The sequence below is a fragment of the Aotus nancymaae genome, unplaced genomic scaffold (assembly GCF_030222135.1).
Source record: "Aotus nancymaae isolate 86718 unplaced genomic scaffold, 86718_ANA_hifiasm-v0.15.2.pri h1tg000036l, whole genome shotgun sequence".
Taxonomy (NCBI): Eukaryota; Metazoa; Chordata; class Mammalia; order Primates; family Aotidae; genus Aotus; species Aotus nancymaae.
The window spans coordinates 7,825,596-7,849,206 of NW_026988450.1; the positions used below are offsets into that span (position 1 = coordinate 7,825,596).

At 43.3% G+C, this 23,611-nt stretch overlaps 1 protein-coding gene across 3 annotated transcripts in view; it reads left to right on the plus strand.

Moving 5' to 3' along the window:
• LYN (LYN proto-oncogene, Src family tyrosine kinase) overlaps positions 1–23,611 on the plus strand; it is a 134,386-nt gene that overhangs the window by 48,803 nt on the left and 61,972 nt on the right. For 2 of the 3 annotated variants that reach the window (XM_064384206.1, XM_064384207.1), the window contains 5 exons: positions 14,865–15,001; positions 18,217–18,262; positions 19,436–19,541; positions 22,264–22,362; positions 22,483–22,586. In XM_064384206.1, the coding sequence (XP_064240276.1) occupies positions 14,870–15,001; positions 18,217–18,262; positions 19,436–19,541; positions 22,264–22,362; positions 22,483–22,586 (487 nt within the window). In that variant the 5' untranslated portion in view covers positions 14,865–14,869. Of the gene's footprint in view, positions 1–14,864; positions 15,002–18,216; positions 18,263–19,435; positions 19,542–22,263; positions 22,363–22,482; positions 22,587–23,611 lie in introns of those variants that run through there. The other variant, XM_064384208.1, reaches the window with a different exon arrangement.

Genomic DNA, 23,611 nt, shown 5'->3' on the forward strand with positions numbered 1-23,611 from the left:
CTGTGCATGCTAGGGATCTAGGTTGTGTGCTCCCTGTGAAACAGTTTCATCCTGAAACCACCTCCTCCAACCCCCGCCCCCACCCCCCAGGGAAAAATTGCCTTCCATGAAACCAGTCCCTGGTGCTAAAAAGGTTGGGGACTGCTGCTCTAGCTAACCTAGACTCCTGCTGATTTGCCGTCTATGGCTAGTAGGCAGAAGAAGTTTATGGTGTGATATAACGTTCCACTTCTTTTAGGTGTCTTGAGCTGAGTTTCACTTTTTTGTGATTTCATAAAAGTTTCTGTTATGTTACATGCATTTAGCTAAACTAACTCTTAAAGTGGGACATAAATACACTATTATGTGTATTTCTGAATATGAGTGGCTGCATTGTTGATCATAAAAATCTGAATCTGGAAACAAAGTTGATGTTTAATAACTCTTCTTGGTTGGTTGGATATACATAATTCAGACTCTGCTTTAGATGTCCCCTTCTGGTCCTTTAAATGATCTATTTCCCTACCTTACATAAGTTTCCATGAGCTCATCTTGTTTTCATAGTGTTCCCTTTTATTGTAAGAGAAACAAAACCAAAAAACCCCCACTTGTTTCAGCAATGCCCTGTTGTCTTCCTCAGTGTGAAATTGCTCAACTAAGAGTTATGCAAATAGAGATGCTGCCCGTGGTGGAGGAGTCTTGCCATATGCATGTTGCAGACTTGGTCTCGTCTCTTCTTCCTCCCCTTGCTGGCTTCGTTCCAGTCATACCAGCTCCTGCTGTGGCCCTCAGCTCACCGCAGGACCTTGGCAGGGCCTTTCTCTTTTACCTCACACTGTAGCCCCAAACTGTTAGGCTCCAGCAATCCTCCCCGCTTGGCCTCCAGTGCACGTACTGGAATTACAGGTGTGAGCCCCATACATGGCCACTCGGTAGGTTCTTTACTCCCATAGACAATCAGAGTCGGAAGGACCTTAGGCCATGGGTTCAGATTCTCTTATTTTGCTTCAAAATTTTAAAAACTTTTATTTTTCTATGTTATATGCATATGTATGTATATATAACTAAGTTTTATATATATATATATAACTTGTATATGTTACTTGTTATATATAATAAAATATATTGTATTTTTAAATATATTATGTATAACTTGTACATAATATATATGTAATGTATCCTATACATAACTTTTATGTTATGCATAAATATGTCTATTGTTTACCTTTTGTACTATATATACATATATAACTTGTCTATATATTTTGTATTATAATAAAATACATTGTATACTTGTGTGTATATATATATAATTGGTACACAATGGAAAACATTTTAAATATTTTAGACTAAGGGGAACTGAGCACAAAACCTAAGGGCCTCCAAACTCTGCTTTTATTTAAAATGTGTATTTTAAATTTTATATATATAATTTATATAAAAAAGCTGTAGATGAACATTGTGTTATTTTAGCTTATTTCTTTTCAGACTTTTTTTCTTTTCATTTGTACCTTTTCCCCTCACAAAATGATATCTTGCTATATATACTGCTTTTACATTTTTTCACTTAAATATACCTTGAATATTTTTTATGTCATATGTATTATAATTTAATGGCCACATAACATTCTTTTGTGTTGAGGTATCATGTTCTAGATCAATTTTCCAAAAGCCAATTACCAGAGGCCAATGTGATGATTTCTTAAATGTTACACTATACCAGAAGACTTGTTTCTTTTAACTACTTGAATATTATTTTTATTTTAAAAACTTAATACATTTTGAATGTGATTCTGCAAGTTCTTCAAATGATATGTCAACCTGGTTTCTGCAATTAGAAAAATAAAATGTTAAATAGAAATTGAAATTTATAAGCCTCAAAAAGAAATTGGAAGTGACCAAATCATTTCCAACACATATGACACGCTTAAACTTTAGTTTCTGAGAAGGTGAAATTAGGATGTGTTAACCTGGCAGCTGTTTGCAAAAGCATTTGAGAGGAAAGGATAGACCCACCCTGAAATGTGGAAGGGAAGTGGTGCTGTGCAGGGGATATCAGAAAGAGGCAGAAGCCTTGAATCTCAAATGGGATAAAAGATGACATTAAGGTTGAAGAATTTAAAAATTAAAATTTTAGAATGTAAGGAGAGATAAAGCAAGAAGTGAATTGGAAACTACAGGAACAACCATATCTCACATGAAACTTGAGCTACTAATTATTAGTAACACGTTAATATAGTTCTGAGAAGACTCAATAATCCTTAGCTTTAAAAAAATTCGAACATTCGTCAAAAGGAAATCTTCAAAATCTTTTAAAACAATTATATTTATAATTGTGTGTGTGTGTTTATATATATTATTATTATTATTATTATTTTCTTTTTTGGGACCGAATCTCACTCTGTTGCCCAGGCTGGAGTGCAGTGGAGTGATCTCGGCTCACAGCAATGTCTGCCTCCCAGGTTCAAGTGATTCCCCTGCCTCAGCCTCCCGAGTAGCTGGGATCACAAGCATGGACCACCGTGCCTGGCTAATTTTTGTATTTTCAGTAGAGACAGGGTTTTGCCATGTTGGCCAGGCTGGTCTCAAACTCCTAACCTCAGGTGATCCTCCTGCCCTGGCCTCCCAAAGTGCTGAGATTACAGGCGTGAGCCACCACGCCAGGCCTACAACAATTATATTTGATAAGAATTATTACACTTGCATTTATGTACCCGGGAATACTACACAGCCGTAAAAAAGAATGCAACCATGTCCTGGGCAGCAACATGGATGCAGCTAAAAGTCATCATCCTAAGCGAACTAATGCAGGAACAGAAAACCAAATTGCAGGCTTTCATTTATGAGTGGGAGTTAGGCACTGAATACACATGGATATAAAGATGGGAGCAATAGACACTGGAGAATACTAAAGTGGGGGGGACGGGGGGACATTTGCTAAAAACTATTGGGTTCTATGCTCACCACTTGGGTGTTGGGATCATTCATTCCCCAAACCTCAGCATCTTGCAGTATACACATGTGACATACCTGCACATGTACTCCTGAACCTAAAATAAAAGTTGAATTATTTTTAAAAAATTATTGTACTCTTAAGCTATGAAAGCACTGCAATTAATACAAACTGTTATAAACTTAAGCTGTTAAAACTATCCTATCTAATATGAAATTACATAAATCTGAAATAACTAAAATATACAAATTTTGGTGAACTGAGCATTTTGTAAGTTGAAAACCCTCACAGAACTGGCTTTGATGATAGGAATTTTGAGCGCTGATCTGCATTTATTTAACCAGTGACCTGTAATTTGGCAAACAAGCGTATTTCTCTATGGTATTCCAAACTGTCCCACAGTAAGTATCCTCTTGTATAGAGCTTTGTATAGCCCCTAGTTATTTTCTTTTTTTTTTTTTTTAAGACAGGGTTTCACCGTGTTAGCCAGGATGGTCTCAATCTCCTGACCTTGTGATTCACCCGCCTTGGCCTCCCAAAGTGCTGGGATTACAGGCATGAGCCACCACGCCCAGCCATTTTCTCATAAGTAATTTATTCCAGGAAGTGGTCATGTTGGGTTAAGAAGTGCATACAGTCTAAAGGACTTTAATGTGTATCATCGAGTTAAAGATCATATCACTTACCCTCTCATGCCAAGCCCAATGATTTCATTTTTTGGTGAGGCAATTAGAGTCCAGAGAAGAGAGTGGTTTTGTCAATAACTACAGGACTGTCAACGACAGGCTGGACTCCACAGACAGACTTCCTGAGTTCACCCCTGTCTCATGATCCTCTCTGCTCTCCTTTCCAGGCAGAGACACATTTCCCTTCAGTTTCTCTGCTCTAGGTGCCAATCTTCTAGGTATTTGACCCTCATATACCTCTTTAATCGTCTTGCAATTCTTTTCCGGAACCACTCTAGTAAATGTAGTGATTAAAACTGTACCCAGTGTTGTATTAAAGGTTCTGTTTTAATGCATCAAGATTTTACAATAGGTCAGTGTCAGGTTAGCTTTACACATTGCTGCTACCCCTTCACATCATGGATGACTACATGATCCCTGGGCCTACCTGTGGCTGTGCTTATGTCTTGTGGCAGATAATAAAGAAGGAGCTTCAGCGAGGATGGTGGCTCACACCTCTAATCCCAGCACTTTGGGAGGCTGAGGCAGGCAGATCACAAGGTCAGGAGTTTGAGACCAGCCTGGCCAATGTGTGAAACCCCATCTCTACTAAAAGTACAAAAATTAGCTGTGTGTAGTGGCAGGCATCTGTAGTCCCAGCTACTCAGGAGGCTGAGGCAGGAGAGTTACTTGAACCCAGGAGGTGGAGGTTGTAGTGAGCCCAGATCACACCACTGCCCTCCAGCCTGGGCGACTGAGTGTGACTCATCTCAGAAAAAAAGAAGGAGCTTCAAACCAGGTAAACACATCAGCAAACAAGATAAAATGTGTCAGATTTGGATCACAAAGGCATAAACAAAATTAATAAACAAGACCACTGAAGATATATACAATCTTTGTCAATTAAATATTTTAAAATTTAAGGCTGGCATGGTGGCTTATGCCTGTAATCCTAGAATTTTGGGAGGCCAAGGCAGGAGGATTGCTTGAACCCAGGAGTTTGAGACCAACCCTGGCAACATAGTGAGATCCTGTCTCTACAAAAAAATTAAAAATTAGGCAGGCCATGGTGGCGTGCACCTGTGGTCTCAGCTGCTGGGGAGTCTGAGGCAGGAGGATCACTGGAGCCCAGGAGGCCGAGGCAGCAGTGAACTGTGTTTGCACCACTGCACTCCAACCTGGGCAACAGAGCAAGACCCGGTCTCAAAAAAGTTTTTTGTTACATTTTAAAAAATGAATGAAATAAAGAAATCAGCCATACTGTACTATTTCTCTCTTTTTTGGGAGTGTAGGACATTTTAGATTAATTTTTTATTGATAAAATTTGTATACCATAAAACTCATCCCTTTAAAGTATCCAATTCAGTGGTTTTTAGACTTCTCTCACCACTGTTTCCAGAAGCTACTGCATTTTATGCGTAGCAGGCATTTTATGTGTAGCAAATATATACACTGTGATTTTATGTGTAGCAAATCTATACACTGTAATTCAGCTGTGTGGCAAAAGAAAACCCACTTTAGATTTTGTGACTATTCTCTTCTCAGCCCTCTGGATAGCAGCAGGTAAGAAAACAGCTTAAGCTGCTGATATCCACTGCAGGGAAAAAATAAATAAATAAAAATTAAAAAAAAGAAAAGAGCTTAAGTTTGCCAACAGGGTTTGAATCTTTTCCAGTGTAATCTGTCTTCCATCATGACTGTTTCTTCTTTTCCCCCCCGACTCCTTTCCAATATGGTGTTAGGTAGGTATAGGGTTGCTGCTGTGCTATTTGGGAGAAAGAAGCCATCGGTTCTCCCCATATTCTGTGTATACCTATGGTCTTGCTGGGATGGCCGAGGCCGTACACTGGCCCGCTGAGATTTGACTGGGCATTGCCGATTTGAGGGATGTTATATGGACGCCCACCGTGCAAGCGCATTCAGCTGGGAAACTTCTGGCTCCCCTGGAAACCTTGACAGGCAGAATGAGGGGAGCCCTGAGACAGCATCCTGCTGTTTTGTCGTGACACCCCTTTCCTCAGTGCTCAACCCTGCATGAGACATGAAGAGAAGAGCCAACTCTTTCTGCAGACCCAGAGACACCCCTCCTGTGTCGAGGGAGGTGCACCCTGTAACTAGCTAGTCTTAAAGCCACTTCCCACCTCACCCCACTTTCCCAATTGACGCTTAATAGTCAAAGGGGCTGGCAGGCACCTTGGACACCGGTTCTACTCCAGCCTTTACTCTTTCCAGTGCTCCTTCAGGCTACTCTTTCTCACTTCTCCTAAATCATATCCTCCTCCCTTCTAGGGGGAGCCTGATGGCCCCACTTAGTCACAGACAGGAGCTGACACTTAACCATAGAAGCAGCTCTGTGGTGGAGGCGATGCTCACACCATGGAGGCAGCTCTGTGATCTGAGGGGTTCCCAGTACCAAAACAGCATCGCCTTCATTGCCCACAACACTGCTCCTGTTACACATGACATCTAAACCTCAGGGAGTTATGATCGTAATGTTAGGTTGCCTAAAGAAAAAACAAACAAACAAAAACAAAAGCAAACCAAAAAAGCCTTAAGGAGAGCCTTACATTGCACGCTGGTCAGATAGAGAAAGCCGTGCCCCGGAGCTTGGGCAGCCTGGATTACCAGCTCACCAGCTGTGCCCACCCTGGCTTGCTGGGAGATCTTATTGAGAAAAAATATTGTGGAATGTTTGAAAATAATGACCATGGTATTAAGGCAAAATATCTTAGTTTAAATAAAGACAATCTGGCTACGTCCTTTTTAGTTCTCTCTCTTTTAAAAGGGATTTAGGATCAGGGCGTGGTGGCTCATGTCTGTAATCCCAGCACCTTGGGAGGCTGGGGCAGGTGGATCACCTGGGGGCAGGTGGATCACCTGAGGTCAGGAGTTCAAGACCAGCCTGGTCAACATGGTGAAAACCTGTCTATACTAAAAATACAAAATTAATTGGGTGTGGTGGCACACACCTGTAATCCAAGCTACTCGGGAGGCTGAGGAAGGAGAATCTCTTGAGCCTGGGAGGCGGAGGTTGCAGTCAGCTGAGATAACGCCACTGCAGGATTTCCAAATCCTATATATATAGGATTTGGAAAAATTGACGTAAGGCTGAACTGCTTGAGTCGGGAATTAACAGGGTTGGTGGTGGAGCTTAGTGCTAGCACTCTCCACATCTCTCCAACGCCGATGAGGCTGCCAATCAGGCTATTCTGTCCCCATGTCACTTTGATAAACAGTTTGGAGGAAGCATTTAACTCTTCTGAAGACTTTGTTTCTCTAATCTGAGTCTCCTTTCCAAAAGTAAACTAAGAAGTATAATTAAAAGGGTGTCTGAGGGTTTCTGTGTTGGTGGGCAGAGTAAATCTCTTAAGTTATAGAACTGATAGTAGAATGCAAGTGTGTAGAGGACATACTTTTAGGGACGAATTACCATAAATGATGCTTGAACCAGGCTTGGACCTAATTTGAAACTCAAGATCACTTTAGTTTCAGATAGGCAACACCCACCCCTATTTCCCTGGGCTTCCTTTCTCTTCCTCTTCTTGTCTTTCTAAGTGCTCTAATTCAGAAAACTCTTGGAGTTGGAGCTCCCTCCACAGAGAGATAGCAAGACCTTGCATTGGTAAAGAGGTGCAGCTTTGGGCTGGGCATGGTGGCTCACAACTGTAATCTCAGCACTTTGGGAGGCTGACGTAGGTGGATCACCTGAGGTCAGGAGTTCAAGACCAGCCTGGACAACATGGTGAAACCCTGTATCTACTATAAATAAAAAATTAGCTAGATGTGGTGGTAGGCACCTGTAATCCCAGCTACTTGGGAGGCTAAGATAGGAGAATTGCTTGAGCCCGGGAGGCAGAGTTTGCAGTGAGCAGAGATCACACCGTTGCACTCCAGCCTGGGTGACAGAGCGAGACTCCAACTTAAAAAAAAAAAAAAAGAAATGCAGCTTTTAGATAGAAAGGATAGGTTCCAGGTTCTACAGCACCGTAGGGTGACAATAATTAAAAACCATGTATACGGTGTATTCCAAATAGCTGGAAGAGCACATTTTGAATGTTCCCAACACAAACAAATAATAAATTAAAAATAATAAAAGCAACAAAAGGAGAAAAAGTGCAGCTTTGAAGCCAGACCGACTTCCAGTCGTACCCGAGACCTCTGATTACCTAACACAGGTTCATCTCTGGGCATTACTTTCCTCATACGCAAAGTACTAGGCACACAGTAGGCACATGCGTGTTTATCCCTTTTCCACCCCCATGTCTTTTGTCTCTGACCCTCATAGACATTTATAGCTATTCTGTTTTCTTTAGGTGGATGACCAGTTGCTATTGCAAAGTCAGGCAATGGACCCAGCAGTCAAGTTCAGCAATCCAACTCCATAGTCCTTACTTCAGAATATTTTGTGAATTGTGTAGTGTCTTCTTTAGGAATTTCAATAGAGAATTTCTATACAGGATCTTGCACCTCGCAAGTGGACTTTAGAACCTAACCAACAAGGTGGTGGGTGTCCTCTTATTTTTTTTCCCTGTGTACATTAAATATATGTGTGTGTGTGTGTGTGTGTGTGTATATATGGATGGGTTGTGTATATATATTACATTGGTGCAAAAGTAATTGCGCTTTTTCCAGTACTTTCATAGGCAAAAACCACAATTACTTTTGTATCAGCCTAATATAAATATGTATATATATATTTTCAATCAGCAATTCTTGATTGTTTAAGAATGTCCAAATATACAAATCTCTCTTTGTAACCCACTCATAATGTGTCACTTTGTCCCAGCTTAAAGAACTAACCCCTAATCCCCTAATGAGGACATCTAGATTGTCTCTACTACATAAGTCATGCTAGTGGGGACATCCTTGTGCCCCTGTGCAGTGAATCTAAAGAACAGATTCCCAGAGGGGAAATTCCAAGTGCAAGATTGCATCTTGGTTGAGCAGCTGGATAATGGTAAGGCATTGCTAGATCTTACAAGAGGCAGTAGGGTGATAAGCTATCACTCCTAGTTTATCACCTTACTGTCTCTGGTAAGAGTGATTTTATAAAACCAAAACCCTACTGCCTCTGGTAAGAGTGATTTTTTTTTTTTTTTTTTTTTTTTTTTTTTAATGGAGTATTGCTCTGTCACCCAGGCTGGAGTGCAGTGGCATAATCTCAGCTTACTGCAACCTCTGCCTCCCAGGCTCAAGTGATTCTCTTGTCTCATGCTCCTAAGAAGCTGGGACTACAGGCATGCGTCACCATGCTCGGCTAATTTTTGTATTTTTAGTAGAAACAGGGTTTCATGCTCTTGTCCAGGTTGGTCTGGAACTCCTGACCTCAGGTGATCCACCCGCCTCGGCCTCCCAAAGTGCGGGGATTACAGTCCTGAGCCACCACACCTGGCCAAGGTAAGAGTGATTTTTAAACACCAAAAAATTATCCCAGAGTCTGGGAATAAAATAAAAAAGGGATTAAAATCATTCTTCTAATATTCTAAGGTTCCTAAATGAGGATAAGCCACCCCTAATGGATATTCGTTCCAATGAAATAAAGACTTTTTAGAAAGAGAAATCTCCAACCTCACATTTTCTGGATGTGTCAGCGGATGTTGCTTTGTAATCAAAAGGTTGCCTGGCCGTCTGTATCTCTTTCGACCATGTTGTAAAACTTTTGTGATGAAGAGCATAGAGTTTATTTGCATGTCAAAGCCTCAGTTATTATCTTTTTTTAACCAAAAGTCTCTACCCATAAAATGTGCCTTTATTTACTGTCCAAAAAATGGTTTTGAAGGCACTGCTGACTACGTCATCCACAGCACTTGATATAAAGTGCATTATAAGCAAACTTGGAATTCCTGTTGGGGACACACATTCCCATCAGGAGCCTGATCTGCTTCCTCTCCTGCCGTGACTCATGATGTCCCTGGCTCTTCCTGCCAGAAAATGCAGGGCAAATGTGCAGATCAGTTACAGCAGACCTGTTCCCCACAATGTTACCACATCCGAATTCTTCTCATTGCCTTGGCTCTGGTTTTCTGGTTTTATTTTATTGACCTCATTATTGATTCTTTTGTGGTAAAGCATTTTAAATCTTTTTGAGAAAGAGGCAGCCCATAAAAATAATCTCTTTGTTTGGCATTGCTAATAAATAGACGAAGCATACATTTCAAAATAGCCACTGTATGGCAAAGTGGTAAGAGGCCAGGCTGTAGACCTAGCTTCCCACTTAGACTTGAGAGCGCACTCCTGTGTGAGTGAGTCTCAGCCCTGTGTTCTAACCCCTCCCAGCTGTGCTGGGCACCAGTCATCTAACTTTTCTGAGCCTCAGTTTTCTCCTCTGTAAAGTCATATGACCTTATGGTTTCTTCAAGGATTAAATTAGATGCTCAGGACATTATAAATGTGTAATAGAAGGATACTAAGGTGGAAATCATTGTAAAGTGTAGCTCATATCACTTGGAAACATGTAACCACTCTCAGTTTTTGTCAGGAGTATATTGTGTTTTCTACGTTTCTGGTACTTTCATACAGCATAAGGAATTGCAAGACCTGTTCTGAGTTTGGGTTGCTCGTCCCCATGTCACATGGAGGACCTCTCTTGAGGTTTCTGCTCGGGGAATGTCTGAATGAGGGTCTGAAAACACTCTGTGAGCAGAGATCAGCTCCACCTGAGCAGTGGGGCCATGCTCATTCTCCACATGGCTTTAACTTTTCTCAACTACAGTACATACATTTGATGTTAAATTTTCCATGGCAGGCTGGGCACGGTGGCTCATACCTATAATCCCAGCACTTTGGGAGGCTGAGGTGGGTGGATCACCTGAGGTCAGGAGTTTGAGATCAGCCTGATGTACATGATGAAAACCCATCTCTACTAAAGATACAAAAATTAGCCAGGCATGGTGGCGGGCGCCTGTAATCCCAGCTACTGGGGTGGCTGAGGCAGGAGAATCGCTTGAACCTGGGAGGCGGAGGTTGCGGTGAGCTGAGATCATGCCATTGCACTCCAGCCTGGGCGACAAGAGTGAAATCCATCTTAAAAAGAAAAAAAAATTATCCATGACAATGGCAGGAAGAAAACAAGCATAAGTAGATGGCCATCTGTTGGTGTCACTGTCTTGGATGTCACCACCCTACCCACATCCACCTGCCTTTTATTTCCATCCTTCCTCTTCCCAAGACCACTGCCCTTGGACAATTGCCTCCATCTTTTCCTCTGTCCCCTTTAGAGGCTGGGGGATGGATTTCTCCACAGGAGTTTGCTTCCCCCCTGACACTTCCTACAGTACTCAGAAATAGAGATCTCAGCCGGGCATGGTGGCTCACCTGTAATCCCAGCACTCTGTGAGGCTGAGGTGGCAGATCACCTGAGGTTGAGAGTTCAAGATGAGCCTGACCAACATGGGGAAACCCCGTCTCTACTAAAAATACAAAATTAGCTGGGTGTGGTGGTGTACACCTGTAATCCCAGCTACTCAGGAGGCTGAGGTGGGAGAATCGCTTGAACCCGGGAGGTGCAGGTTGTGGTGAGCTGAGATTGTGCCATTGCACTCCAGCCTGGGCAACAAGAGTGAAACTCCATCCCAAAAAAAACAGATAGAGATGCACTGCCTGGCACGTCACCTCAGCCTCTGGCAACGCGCTTTGCTAATGCATCTCCTGCCTTCCTGTGCATGACTGGGGTTTCTACCATCTCGGATTTTTTTGGGGTGGATAAAATTGTCCATCATATCCTCTTATTTTCTACCCTCCAACTTTTATTTTGAAAATTTCAAATTTACAGAAAAAGACTGTGCTTTCCTTAGAGTCACTAATTTTTAAGACATTTTGGTACATTTATCCCTTCCTTTTCTCCCTTCTCATTTTGGCTGAAGTGTTGAACGTTGCAGACATCATGAACCCTCAGCCCCACACACCTCACTGTACATCTGATGCTCACTGGATGTTCTCCTGAATAACCACAATACTGTCATGTCACACTTACAAAACACGGCAACAATTCCCCGATATCATCATCTCATGCGTAAGTCAATTCCGACTTCCCGGGTTATCACATATCACAGCTAGCTGTGTGTCCCCGCAAGCCCCCAAGATTCCATCAAGTTCGTATCTCTTTGGTCTTCTCCGATATGAAATGGTTCTATCCCTTCCCTTTAGCTGGAATACCCAGGTAAGCTTTCTTTAGAAAATGACACATATCCAGGCTGGCACATTATGGAGTTTTCTGATCATCTTGTTCCTCTCTCCCCTGTATTTTCCATAAACTGGAAGTTATTCTAGAGGTCTCTATTTTAGAACAACAGACCCAGGTGAGTTCTGCCTCCTTTCCTTCTCCTCCCTCACCTTCGCAATAGGGCTGTTGATTGGCACCTGGGAGTCCCAAGCCCACCAGCTACACAGCTGCTCCATCCGTTCATTTTTTTTTTTTTTTTTTTTTTTGAGACGGAGTCTCACTCTGTCACCCAGGCTGGAGTGCAGTGGCCCGATCTTGGCTCACTGGGTTCAAGCGATTCTCCTGCCTTAGCCTCCCGAGTAGCTTGGGACTACGGGCGCCCATCAGCACGCCCAGCTTATTTTTTGTATTTTTGGTAGAGACAGGGTTTCACCATGTTGGCCAGGCTGCTCTGGAACTCCTGACCGGGTGATCCGCCCACCTCGGCCTCCCAAAGTGCATTCGTTCTTACTCTTTGAACACCTTTGTAGAGCGGGGCTGTTTTCGGTGCTGGGAGTACTGCAGTGAGCAAGGTAGAGGGAAGCTGTCCCGGGAAGCTTAGATGCTGGCTGGAGGAGCTGACCCTAAATAAACCGATACGTGATGGAACGTGGGTGGTAACCAGACAAGAGTGAGAATCAGTGCAGACCTGTCTCGGGTGGTAACATTCCTGTAGGATCTGAGAGAGAGAGAGATGTAGCGAGGGGACGCTGGCGTGAGCAGCGAGGGCAGCGGAGCCGCAGGGACGCGGTGGGGCAGCCCCGCCCGGTGTGCTGGGGAGGGGACGGGGGAGTCCCTGTGCCCTGGTTGCTGCTCGCTGCTGGGTCAGGGCTCGGTCCGTGCCGGGAGCGAGCTGGATCTAGCGGCCGGGTGCCCGGTGAGTTGGCCGGACCCGCGCAGGGTTCGTGCCCCGGAGCTCGCGGTGCGTGCAGGGTCCTCGCGCCGCTATGAACGTATTGGCCCATTTATAAAGCACTATGTTAAAGGACGATGAGTTAAACACCACTTCTGGGCGGAGGGCGACGGGGCGTGGGAGGGATGAGACTGGTGAAAAAAGAACTCCCATGCTAGTTAGAGATAAACTCTAAACGCTTGTCCATTTCAGCGACTTTAGCTTATGAAAAAAATGTGCTGTTTTGAATCAAAGAAGTACTTGCTTCCCCTTTATTTTGGGAACTGCAGCTTGCTAGTTTCAGAAGGAGGTGTGGTTGCTCTTTAGACGCTTCATACCTCAAGTAATGAAATGATAAACAAGTCGAAGTTCTTAGACCAACTGGGACCCTGCGGGACAGCGCTGGCCTGGGCGCGTGGCGGTGATGCCGATGCCGGGGAGGGCCGGGTTCCCAGAAGAGCTCTTGAGGTTTCTTAGCACAATCTCTCCCCCACGAGGTATTGCCTAATCACAGCGCCTCTCCCCCTTCCCGAGACTCCTGTCATCTGCCCTTCCTCTAGACTTAACGCTAAGCCCTGGGTCCCAGATTCGGCAGTGTTTCAGAATCACACCTTGCATGGGGAGCACCATGCTCCCACTGTGCCCCAAAAGAGTTTCCCGGACGGTGTCCAGAGAATCTGTGCGGTGAGAATCACCTTCTAGTGAAGTTCATGAAAGATTTTGTTTTGTTTTTAATGCATAGATTTGACCCCGAGGCTATACTGTAACACAAGTACTGTATCTGATTCAAATTCAGAATTACCTTTGCCGTCCCCGAGTGGCTGTGTAGCGCTCAGCCGTCCCACATGAATGGGATCACCGGATGACCGAGTTGGTGTTTATTATTATTATTATTATTATTATTATTATTATTTTTTTTTTTTTGAGACAGAGTCTTGCTCCGTTGCCAGGAGCCAGGCTGGAGTGCAGTGGTGCAATCTCGGCTTACTGCAACCTCTGCAATTCTCCTGCCTCAGCCTCCCGAGTAGCTGAGACTACAGGCGTGTGCCACCACGCCCAGCTAATTTTTGTATTTTTAGTAGAAACGGGGTTTCACCATGTTGGCCAGGATGGTCTCGATCTCTTGACCTCGTAATCCACCCGCCTCGGCCTCCCAAAGTGCTGGGATTACGGGCGTGAGCCACCGCGCCCGGCCGAGTTGGTGTTTAGACGTGCGTATTTAGCCCCTTCTTGCCATGTGGCTTGCAGAGGCCGCCGTCTTGCTTTTACCTCCGCTACCCTCCTGGTTTCCTGATGCAACCAGCTTACTGAGTAGCCCTGCTGGATTTGATCACCTGAATGTTCCCGTAAGCATTTTCTCTCCCGTGACCGTGTTTCCTCATTTCACTTCCAGTCTTGGTGAAAGCCACGCCATCTTCCTAGGCCCCTAGCTATGTTTAGCGGGAGCCGAGTTCTGCACATTCTAGCTCTTCCTCACCTGCCCTTGAAACCTCCAGCCCCCCACCACTCTATCTTGTACACTGCAGCTTGAATGTGTCACTTGTCTTCAGGGTAAAAAATCACCCACTCAGTGTCGCATCCAGCATGTGCCTCCCTCTCTGGCCTTGACTCCTGGCCTTCCCCACCTGCTCCTTGACTACAGTGTTTAGTCTTTTACATAGAACTCATTCTCTGAAGCGATCAGGTTGATCTAGCTCTCTGAAGGAGCCATGTTATCTTGAGCCCAGGGTGGTTGCGCATGAAGTCTCTTCTTTCTGGAATCCCTTTGCTGACTTTGCAGCCTGGCTGCCATCCCTCCCATTTCGACTCACAGAGCATTTCCTTAGGAAGGTTTCCCTAACCACCTCCTTTTCTTCTTGCTTGAGTTATGTGTCCTTTCTTAGATCCTGTGGGTCCTCTATCATCGAGTCTTTACACATCTTTGCCACAAGAATATGAGCATAGTTAAAGCTGGAATTATGTCTGGATGATGGAAAACGGATGCTAAATAATTATTTGTTGAGTGAATTAATGAACAGACAAACCTATTTGTGAACAGTATTAACATTTGAGTTTATTAATCTGTATATGATAAAGAATGAAAGTGTATTTTTTTCTACTCTAATGGAGAGATTTTGATGGCTTGAAGCAGTTCTGGAATGGTAAAACAATGTCGTTGCTTTTATATTTCAACAGGAAATATGGGATGTATAAAATCAAAAGGGAAAGACAGCTTGAATGACGATGGAGTAGATTTGAAGACTCAACCAGTACGTAATACTGAAAGAACTATTTATGTGAGAGATCCAACGTCCAATAAACAGCAAAGGCCAGTAAGTAGATAGTCTCAGGGGAGAATTCCCACAGCAAGATCAAAGCACGGCTGCATAGTTTAAACCCCAATCTGTAATATGTGCATGCAAGAAAATCCCATTGATTACTTGGTCCTCAAATAATTTTTGATATGCTTTGTAACTTAATCCTTTGAAGAATGTACAAACATTTTAGGGATAACTAGTCCACATATTGTATAATAATGGGGACTTTGATCGCATTCTTATATGTGAGGAAGGCCGTCTTTCATATTACTGGTGCAAAGACCCTACTATATATGTATATAGGCTTGTGTGACTCAAGATACGCAGTGAGATTAGCGCGGTGGTCTAGAAGCAAAAGGAAATGTGGGATGCAAGTCAGAAACTAAACTAGGTGCTAATGTGTCTTTTGTTGTGCCATAGTTTATCATACCTTGTCCTTTCTTCGATTAATTCAAAATAGCACAGATCCTGAAGTTGTCATGACTTATTTCAGTGAATTAAAATATTAAGGAAAAATACCTCTAATTCTGCCCCCTAACCTTAGAGAAATAGCTGCACTAGAAATGGCTTCACTAGAGATATTTCATGAGTGATGTGCTATTTGGTGTATTTGGGAAATGCTTTGGCAAAGGAAGAACTAACATTGCACTTTATGGAAAGGAAGAACAGAGCTTTGGACAATTATAAACTGAAATCTGCTTCACTTCAGAGCTTATATCCTTTGTATAGATATATTCTCTCTATATATACATGTATATTGCCCATAGCCTGCTTTCTATGGAATTCTGCAGCATTTAAGCTGGAAACAGCTTATTCCAGGTTAGCCCAAATGCCATTATTAAGAATTTTCACAGTTTCTCTAGTCTGACATGTTTTTAAATGGCCAGGTGTTTTAGAAACATATTCCCATTATCAAGCCTTTCTGCCTGTCCTCTCCTGAACGTGTCCCCATTATCCTGCAGGTAGGACGTATCTGCCATGTATCAAAAGTCACATGTCATCATTGAAACTAAAAAATCAACATTGGTCTTTTAAGAAGTGGAGATAAAGAGTGGATATATCATGCTATTAAGTTATCATACATGATGTTTCTGGATAAATTAACTTTGTAATTTTATATGTAGAAAATATATGTACTTAAAGTATGTAAAAATATTAATAGATTTAATAATTTAGCAATAATACATATAAATATAAATTTAAAATTTAAAAACCTATTACAGGCAGTGAAAAAAAGATTACGTAAGTATATACCATAAATATATACAGATATGGAACAAGTTTTGCTCTTGTTGCCCAGGCTGGAGTGCAGTGGTGCGATCTGAGCTCCCTGCAACCTCTGCCTCCTGGGTTCAAGCGATTCTCCTGCCTCAGCCCCCTGAACAGCTGGGATTATAGGTATGCACCAGCACGCCTGGCTAATTTTTGTATTTTTAGTACAAACAAGGTTTCACCATGTTGGACAGGCTGGTCTCGAACTCCTGTCCTCAGGTGATCCACCCGCCTTGGCCTCCCAAAGTGCTGGGATTACAGGCGTGAGCCACCGCACCCAGCCTGCTTTTTGTTTTTAAATGATGAACAAAGATGTCCTTTATTCAGAAAAGCCAAGGAGAATAGTACAAACTCACACACCATTTTTTCCTCTTCTTCAAAGTAAAGGGGATTAAAAATCAAGTTAGAAAGCAGAAGTAGTAAACGTGTCTGAAGTCTTTCAATTCCCTCTTGTATACTGTATTTCAGTTTGTCCCTTCTGTGGTCACAGATGCCCTCGCCTCATGAACCAGTTAGTCTAGCCTTATTCCACGGCCATAACCAACACTCTTAGCCCTGGCCAGATGTGCCAAAATGCAGGCCACAGACTGATTACAAGGGGAATCTGCCGAGAAGGTGAGGTTGAGTTGATGCAAAATTCAACAACATTCCAGAAAAATCCATTTTAAGGAAAAATCTAGAGTGATAGTGTATGCGTTGCATAGGTGTGTTTGGGTTTTATAAAAAGTGTATTAAAATGTTTGTAAATTGAGGCTCTTTGATATTTGAAAAATCAGCTTACTGCTTTGAAAATGATGAAATTAGTCTCTAGTCTTCTAGTTGTTTCCTCTGAATCATATAAAATACATCGTATAATCCAAATTATGCAAATCTGAATGACTGAAAAATCGACATAGAACTTCTTGACATAAACATAATATGTACAGCCATGGGTTTTTCTGGTACCACAGTGTAGCAATTTCCCCTACCTCACTGAATTGGAGATTTTGTGGGCTTTCATCAGAAATTTAAATTTCAGTACAAACTGTTTTTGTCCCATTCTATGAAGCCACTTTAATCAAAGAGAAACAGAAAAGTTACATGGCTTGTGGGACAGGTCTCTGACAGCCCCTATCCTACAAGAGGCCCAGAGGCCTCACACAGCCTCACATGGCACTGTGAGAAAAAGGAATTTGATTTCAAAAGTAATTGAGGTGGCCTTTTGTGCCACCACATCCTTCCCAATAACTCATCTCCCCACTGAAATAACAGGGGATGCCATCTGTCCCTGTGATTGAGTCATGGGGTCAGCCCAAGAGAGGCTGGATGGGATGGGACTTGCTCTCAGCCTCCAGGGACAGAATCCTGACTGTGCAATTTCACTCAAGCTGGGGAAGCCTTGGATGGGCAGTCCTGGGTGGGGACGGCAACTCCACCGAGTCACCAGGCCCCGCCAGTTCCGTCTCCATCCTGCTGCCCTGATGTTTGGTTTCTATGGCTGCTGGGGCTCCAGTCTTCACTTATTTCCAGGGAGAGAGAAAGAGGCAAGGGAAAAGGGGAGCTGAGGGCAAAGCCCTGAACAACCGATCTGCTGACTGAAACTCTTTCTGCCATCTGCCCGGGGCTAGAGAGTTTGCAAGCACACTCATTGAGCTGGGCAAACTGCCACCCCAAACAATGTTAGGGTTCTGTCACCAAAGAATAGGGGGAGTTAGGATGAGGTGAGCACCGAGCAGCCCCTGCCCAGAACCTCACTCCCTTCCTGCCACCCACAGCAAGTGATAAAAGAGCCCCGTCACTGGCCGAGCAGGGCTGGACGCAGCTCTACAGGTTTTTCCTCTGTGCTCCTGTTCTTTCCAACGTCATGAATGAGCCCATCTAACAGCATCTGCTTCTATTACAAAAACCATGTATACAACATGAATGTCAGCAAGAAAAGCTAAACAGAATTTTTTTCCCTAACAAATATTCTCTTGTAGGTTTCAGAATCTCAGCTTTTGCCTGGACAGAGGTTTCAAACTAAAGGTATGTCTTCACAGCAACATAGTTAAATTGTTTTTCTTTACTATTAGAGCTTCTATAAAGTGGTTGTCTTGAATTTTTTTTTTATTGTGGGACATAGATAATATAAAAATTTACCCTCTTCACTATTTGTAAGTCTACATTCAGTGGCATTGGGTACATTCTCATTGTTGTGGAAGTATCACCGCCCTCCATCTCCAGAACGCACCTCCTCAAACCGAAACGCCATACCCATTAGACGATAAGTCCTCCTGCCTCCTCCCCCCGCCACTGGCAACCTCTGTTCTGTCTCTGTGAATTTCACTGCTCTAGGTACCTCCTAGAAGTGGAATCATACAGTAATTGTCCTTTCATGTTTGGGTTGTTTCATTTAGGGTGATGTCCTCAAGGTTCATCTATGCTGTAGAAAGTGTTAGAATTTCTTTCCTTCTAAGGGTGAATAATATTCCCTTGTAAGTATATGCCCTGGCCAAGCACAGTGGCTCATGTCTGTAATCCCAGCACTTTGGGAGGCCAAGGCAGGTGGATCACCTGAGGTCAGGAGTTCAAGACCAGCCTTTCCAACATGGTGAAACCCCATCTCTACTAAAAATACAAAAAATTAGCTCGGTATGGTGGTAGGTGCCTGTAATACCAGCTACTCGGGAGGCTGAGCCTGGAGAATCGCTTGAACCCGGAGGCGGAGGTTGCAGTGAGCCGAGATTGCACCATTGCACTCCACCCTGGGCAACAAGAGTGAGACTCCATCTAAAAAAAATATATCTATATCTATATCTATATGCCCCATGATGTTTATCCATTCCTCCATCAATGGATGTTTGCATTATTTCCACATCTTTGAATAATCCTGCTGTGAACATGGGTGTATCATCTCTTAAAATAGACAGGGGATTCGGTGTATCTGGAATCAGAATCTATTTCTTAAATAAAGAGTTGTATTTATAGTTGTAGATTTCAGTGATTCAGTGGTTTGCAATAACAAATACTGGACACAGTGTATACAGCAAGTTACTCTCTGCAGGCCGTGCAGACCTGAGCCCGCTAGGTGGGAAGCACGTGTCCTTCCTCCAGTCGCCCCTCTCTTAGCGCTTCCTCTCATCCTTTGTGCCTCATGAGGTTTGTTAAAACACTTCTGCTGATGGATTCTTACAGGTGTTCTCTTGTGTTCATCTTTAGATCCAGAGGAGCAAGGAGACATTGTGGTAGCCTTGTACCCATATGATGGCATCCACCCAGACGACTTGTCTTTCAAGAAAGGAGAGAAGATGAAAGTCCTGGAGGAGTAAGTGCTCTCAAGCACGCCGCGGTTGCTCCTTTCCTTGGGCTACTGAGGCCTGCAGGCTGTCCCCTTGTCTTGCTTCCGATGCCACAGCTGTAGCCTGGCCCCCTTCCTGCAATGGACATGAGGCCTCCTTGCTACCCACAGGGAGTGGGCAGTGGAAGGAATAGGGCCAAAGGGATTTCCTTCTAAGTCTGGCTGTGAGCACTCTGCAGGGTGTTTCCCTTTGGAGACAGATGCTGGTTTTTCTTTTAAAAAAAAATTTTTTTTTTTTGAGATGAGGTGTCTTTCTGTCATCCAGGCTAGAGTGCAGTGGCATGATCATAGCTCACTGCAGCCTCGAACTCCTAAGCTTAGGCAATCCTGCCACCTCAGCCTCCTGAGAAGCTAGGACTACAGGCATGTGCCACCATGCCTGGCTAATTTTTAAAATTTTTGTAGAGATGGGATCTTGTTATGTTGCCCAGACTGGTCTTGAACTCCTGCTGTCAAGCAATTCTCCCACCTCGGCCTCCCAAAGTGCTGAGATTACAGGTGTGAGCTACCACACTCGGCCTGGTTTCTTTCTTTATCCAATCTATCAAATTCCTAACACCTTAAGGAATTTGAGTCTGTGTGGCCCATGCGTGATATTTGAAATGCCATCTTTCTTTTGTTATATTACTCACGTTTAGACTGGGTTCATGGGCCCAACCTGGTCTGAGCTCTAAGGGTGCTGAGCTACAGCAGCCATGCTGGAAAATCCTCAGTTCAGCTTTTGTGAGGAGGCCTGGGTGTCGTCATCTCCTCGACCCCCCTCTTGCTGACTCAGACGTGTAGCAGTGTCAGACCACAGGCACACAGGATAGTGCTCAGAATAAGAAACTCCAGATGCTTTAATTCTAGCTTGCTTTTCCTACTAATCTTGCATTCAGTGTCATTGTAACCCTCCAAATAGAGTTTGAGGGGGAGACCCCCTTATGAAGGGCAAGGTGTTCCATGGTTGAAAGCAATGTTGCTTGTGGGTTGAACATGAGCTTAAGCATGATCCTGACCCTGCCACTTGATAGATGTGTGACCTTGACAAGACCCTTAAACTTTGTACCTTGGCTTCTTTCCTTATAAAATGGGAATGACAGTACCTAGATCATGGGGTTGATGTGAGCATAATGCATGTGTAGAAACACAACATAAGCATAGAGAAGGCAAAGCTTAGTATTAGTTCTAGTTGTCTTCATGCCTGACAGACAAGGATCCTGTCTGCATGTGGAATTTATAGAGGAACACAGTTAAGGCTCAAAGAGACCCATTCCTTCCCCCATCACGGGCTCACCTGCTTGGTTCTTCCAGTGCTGGCCCCTACCTCCTCCCTGGCTCTATGCCTGCCTTTCTGCTGAGGACTCGAGCATGGTGATGAGGCTCGCTTGCTTGGAATTGTCTTATGGTTTTCTCTTTTTCATGGTGTCCATCTCTATAGTAACCAGATGTATGGTAACTAGGAGTTTATAATACATGAACGATGGACCAGTATTCCCTTGACCCTCATATAAGGATTTTGGAAAGCATTTCTTAGCTATCCTGGGGCAGGTCACAAATCTTTTGCTTCTGTGAGATGGGAGTCATTTTTACCAACTCTTGTTTCTACACCCCTGAGCATAGTGACCTACACTTTAGTTGAAAGGCTGTTTTCCTTTGCTTCTGTCTCTAAACATATTTTAATTTCATCATGGAGAGTGAATTTTCCCACTGGATTCTGAGGTTCCAGGGATGTTCTCCACCAGCCTTCACCCCCTTAAACAAACATCTTGAGACAATTGCTACTGTAGCTGTTGAGTCTTGGATATAAACAGTTTTTGCCTTTTATTTTTAGTTGCCATGGTATGCAGTCATGGGATGCAGAGTGATAATTGATACATGCACGCAGTGTGGAAGGATCAAATCAGTGTAATTAGCGTATCCATCACCTTGAACATTTACTATTTCTTTGTGTTGTGAACATTCAAAACCCTCCCTCCTGGCTTCTTTTCTTTCTCTCTCTTTCTTTTCAATACCTTTATTGAGAATTCACAATACCATACAATTGACCCACTTAAAGTGTACTATTCAGTGATTTTCAGTATGGTCACAGAATTGCGCAACTATCACTACGATCCATTTTAGAACATTTAAAACACCCTAAAAGGAAACCCTGCACCTCTTAGCTATCACCTCAACGCACCCGTTCTCTCCAGCCCCAGGAAGCTACGAAACTACTTTTTATCTCTAAAGACTGACCTATTCTGGATATTTCGCATAAATGGAATCATACAGTACGTGGTCCTTTGTGGATGCCTTCTTTTATTCAGCATCATGTTTTCAAAGTTCATCCCTGTTGTAGCATCTCTCAGCACTTCATTCCTTTCAATGCTGAGTAATATTCCACTGGGCGGATATTCCAGATTTTGTCCCTTCATCAGCTGATAGACACTTTGGTTGTTTCTACTGTTTGCTTTTACAAATAATGATGCTTTGAACATTCATGTACAAGTTTTTGTGTGGATGTTATGGTTTCAGCTTTCTTGGGTTTATTTCTAGGAGCGTAGTTGCTGGGTCCTGCAGTAACTGTATGTTTTCCTTATTTTTAATTTTTTAATTAATACATAATATCTGCACATAAACACATATTTATGGGATACCAGTGATATTTTGATACATGCATGAAATATGTAATTTTCTAGCTTCTTTTTGTTGTGTATTTCTATTCCAGGCATGGAGAATGGTGGAAAGCGAAGTCCCTTTTAACAAAAAAAGAAGGCTTCATCCCCAGCAACTATGTGGCCAAAGTCAACACCTTAGAGACAGAAGAGTGAGTCCTCACGTGTTGTCATCTGGGTGGCTTGGTCTGCCACATTGGATTTCTTAATTTTCTTCACCTTTTTCTTGCCCTGGAACATAACGTGCACGAAATGTTGAAATGTCTTTGCAGGTGGTTTTTCAAGGATATAACCAGGAAGGATGCTGAAAGGCAGCTTTTAGCACCGGGAAATAGCGCTGGATCTTTCCTTATTAGAGAAAGTGAAACATTAAAAGGTAGGAAATAGTTCAAAATCTCTTCTGAACCACTATTTAGGAGGTTATTTTTAGAAACTATTTTAGAATTACTCAAGGGGAAAAAAGGATATTGTATGCTGTGGTAGTAAAAGTTTTATAGTTTGATAGCAAATAACAAACTTCAATGATTAGTTATGCTACTGAAAGTGAAGTAGTTGAGCGTGGTGGCTCACACTTGTAATCCCAACACTTTGGGAGGCCGAGACAAGAGGATCACTTGAGTCCAGGAGTTGGAGACCAGCCTGGGCAACAGAACAAGACTCAATCTCTACAAGAAATACAAAAATTAGCCAGGCCTGACAGTGCACGCCTATAGTCCCAGCTACTCTGGAGGCTGAGGTAGGAAGATCACCTGAACCCAAGGAAGGAAGGGAGGCTGCAGTGAGCCGTGATCATGCCACTGCACTCCTAGTTAGCTTGGGTGACAGAGTGAGGCACTGTCTCAAAAAGGAGGGAAGGAAGGAAGGAAGAAGGAAGGAAGGAAGGAAGGAAGGAAGGAAGGAAGGAAGGAAGGAAGGAAAGAAGGAAGGAAGGAAGGGCGTTATAGAAAGCACACATTATTATGGCCAGTTCTTACTACGCTTAGTTTGCTGAGCCTTTTGCATTACTATTTAGAATAAATCCTGAAGTTTTAAGACAAAGAAAATTAGGCTGGGCATGGTGGCTCAGGCCTGTAATCCCAATGCTTTGGGAGGCCGAGACAGGAGAATCACTTGAACCCAGCAGTTTGATACCAGCCTAGACAACACAGCAAGACCCTGTCTCTATAAGAAATTTTAAAATTAGCTGGATGTGGTGATGCATGACTATAGTCCCAGCTACTTGAGAGGTTGGGGTAGAAAATTCACTTGAGCCCAGGAGGTCGAGGCTGCAGTGAGCTTTGATCATGCCACTGCACTCTAGCCTGGGTGACAGCAAGAACCTGTCAAAAGAAAGAAAGAAAGAAAGAAGGAAGGAAGGAAGGAAAGAGAGAGAGAGAAAGAGAGAAAGAAAGAAAGGAAAGA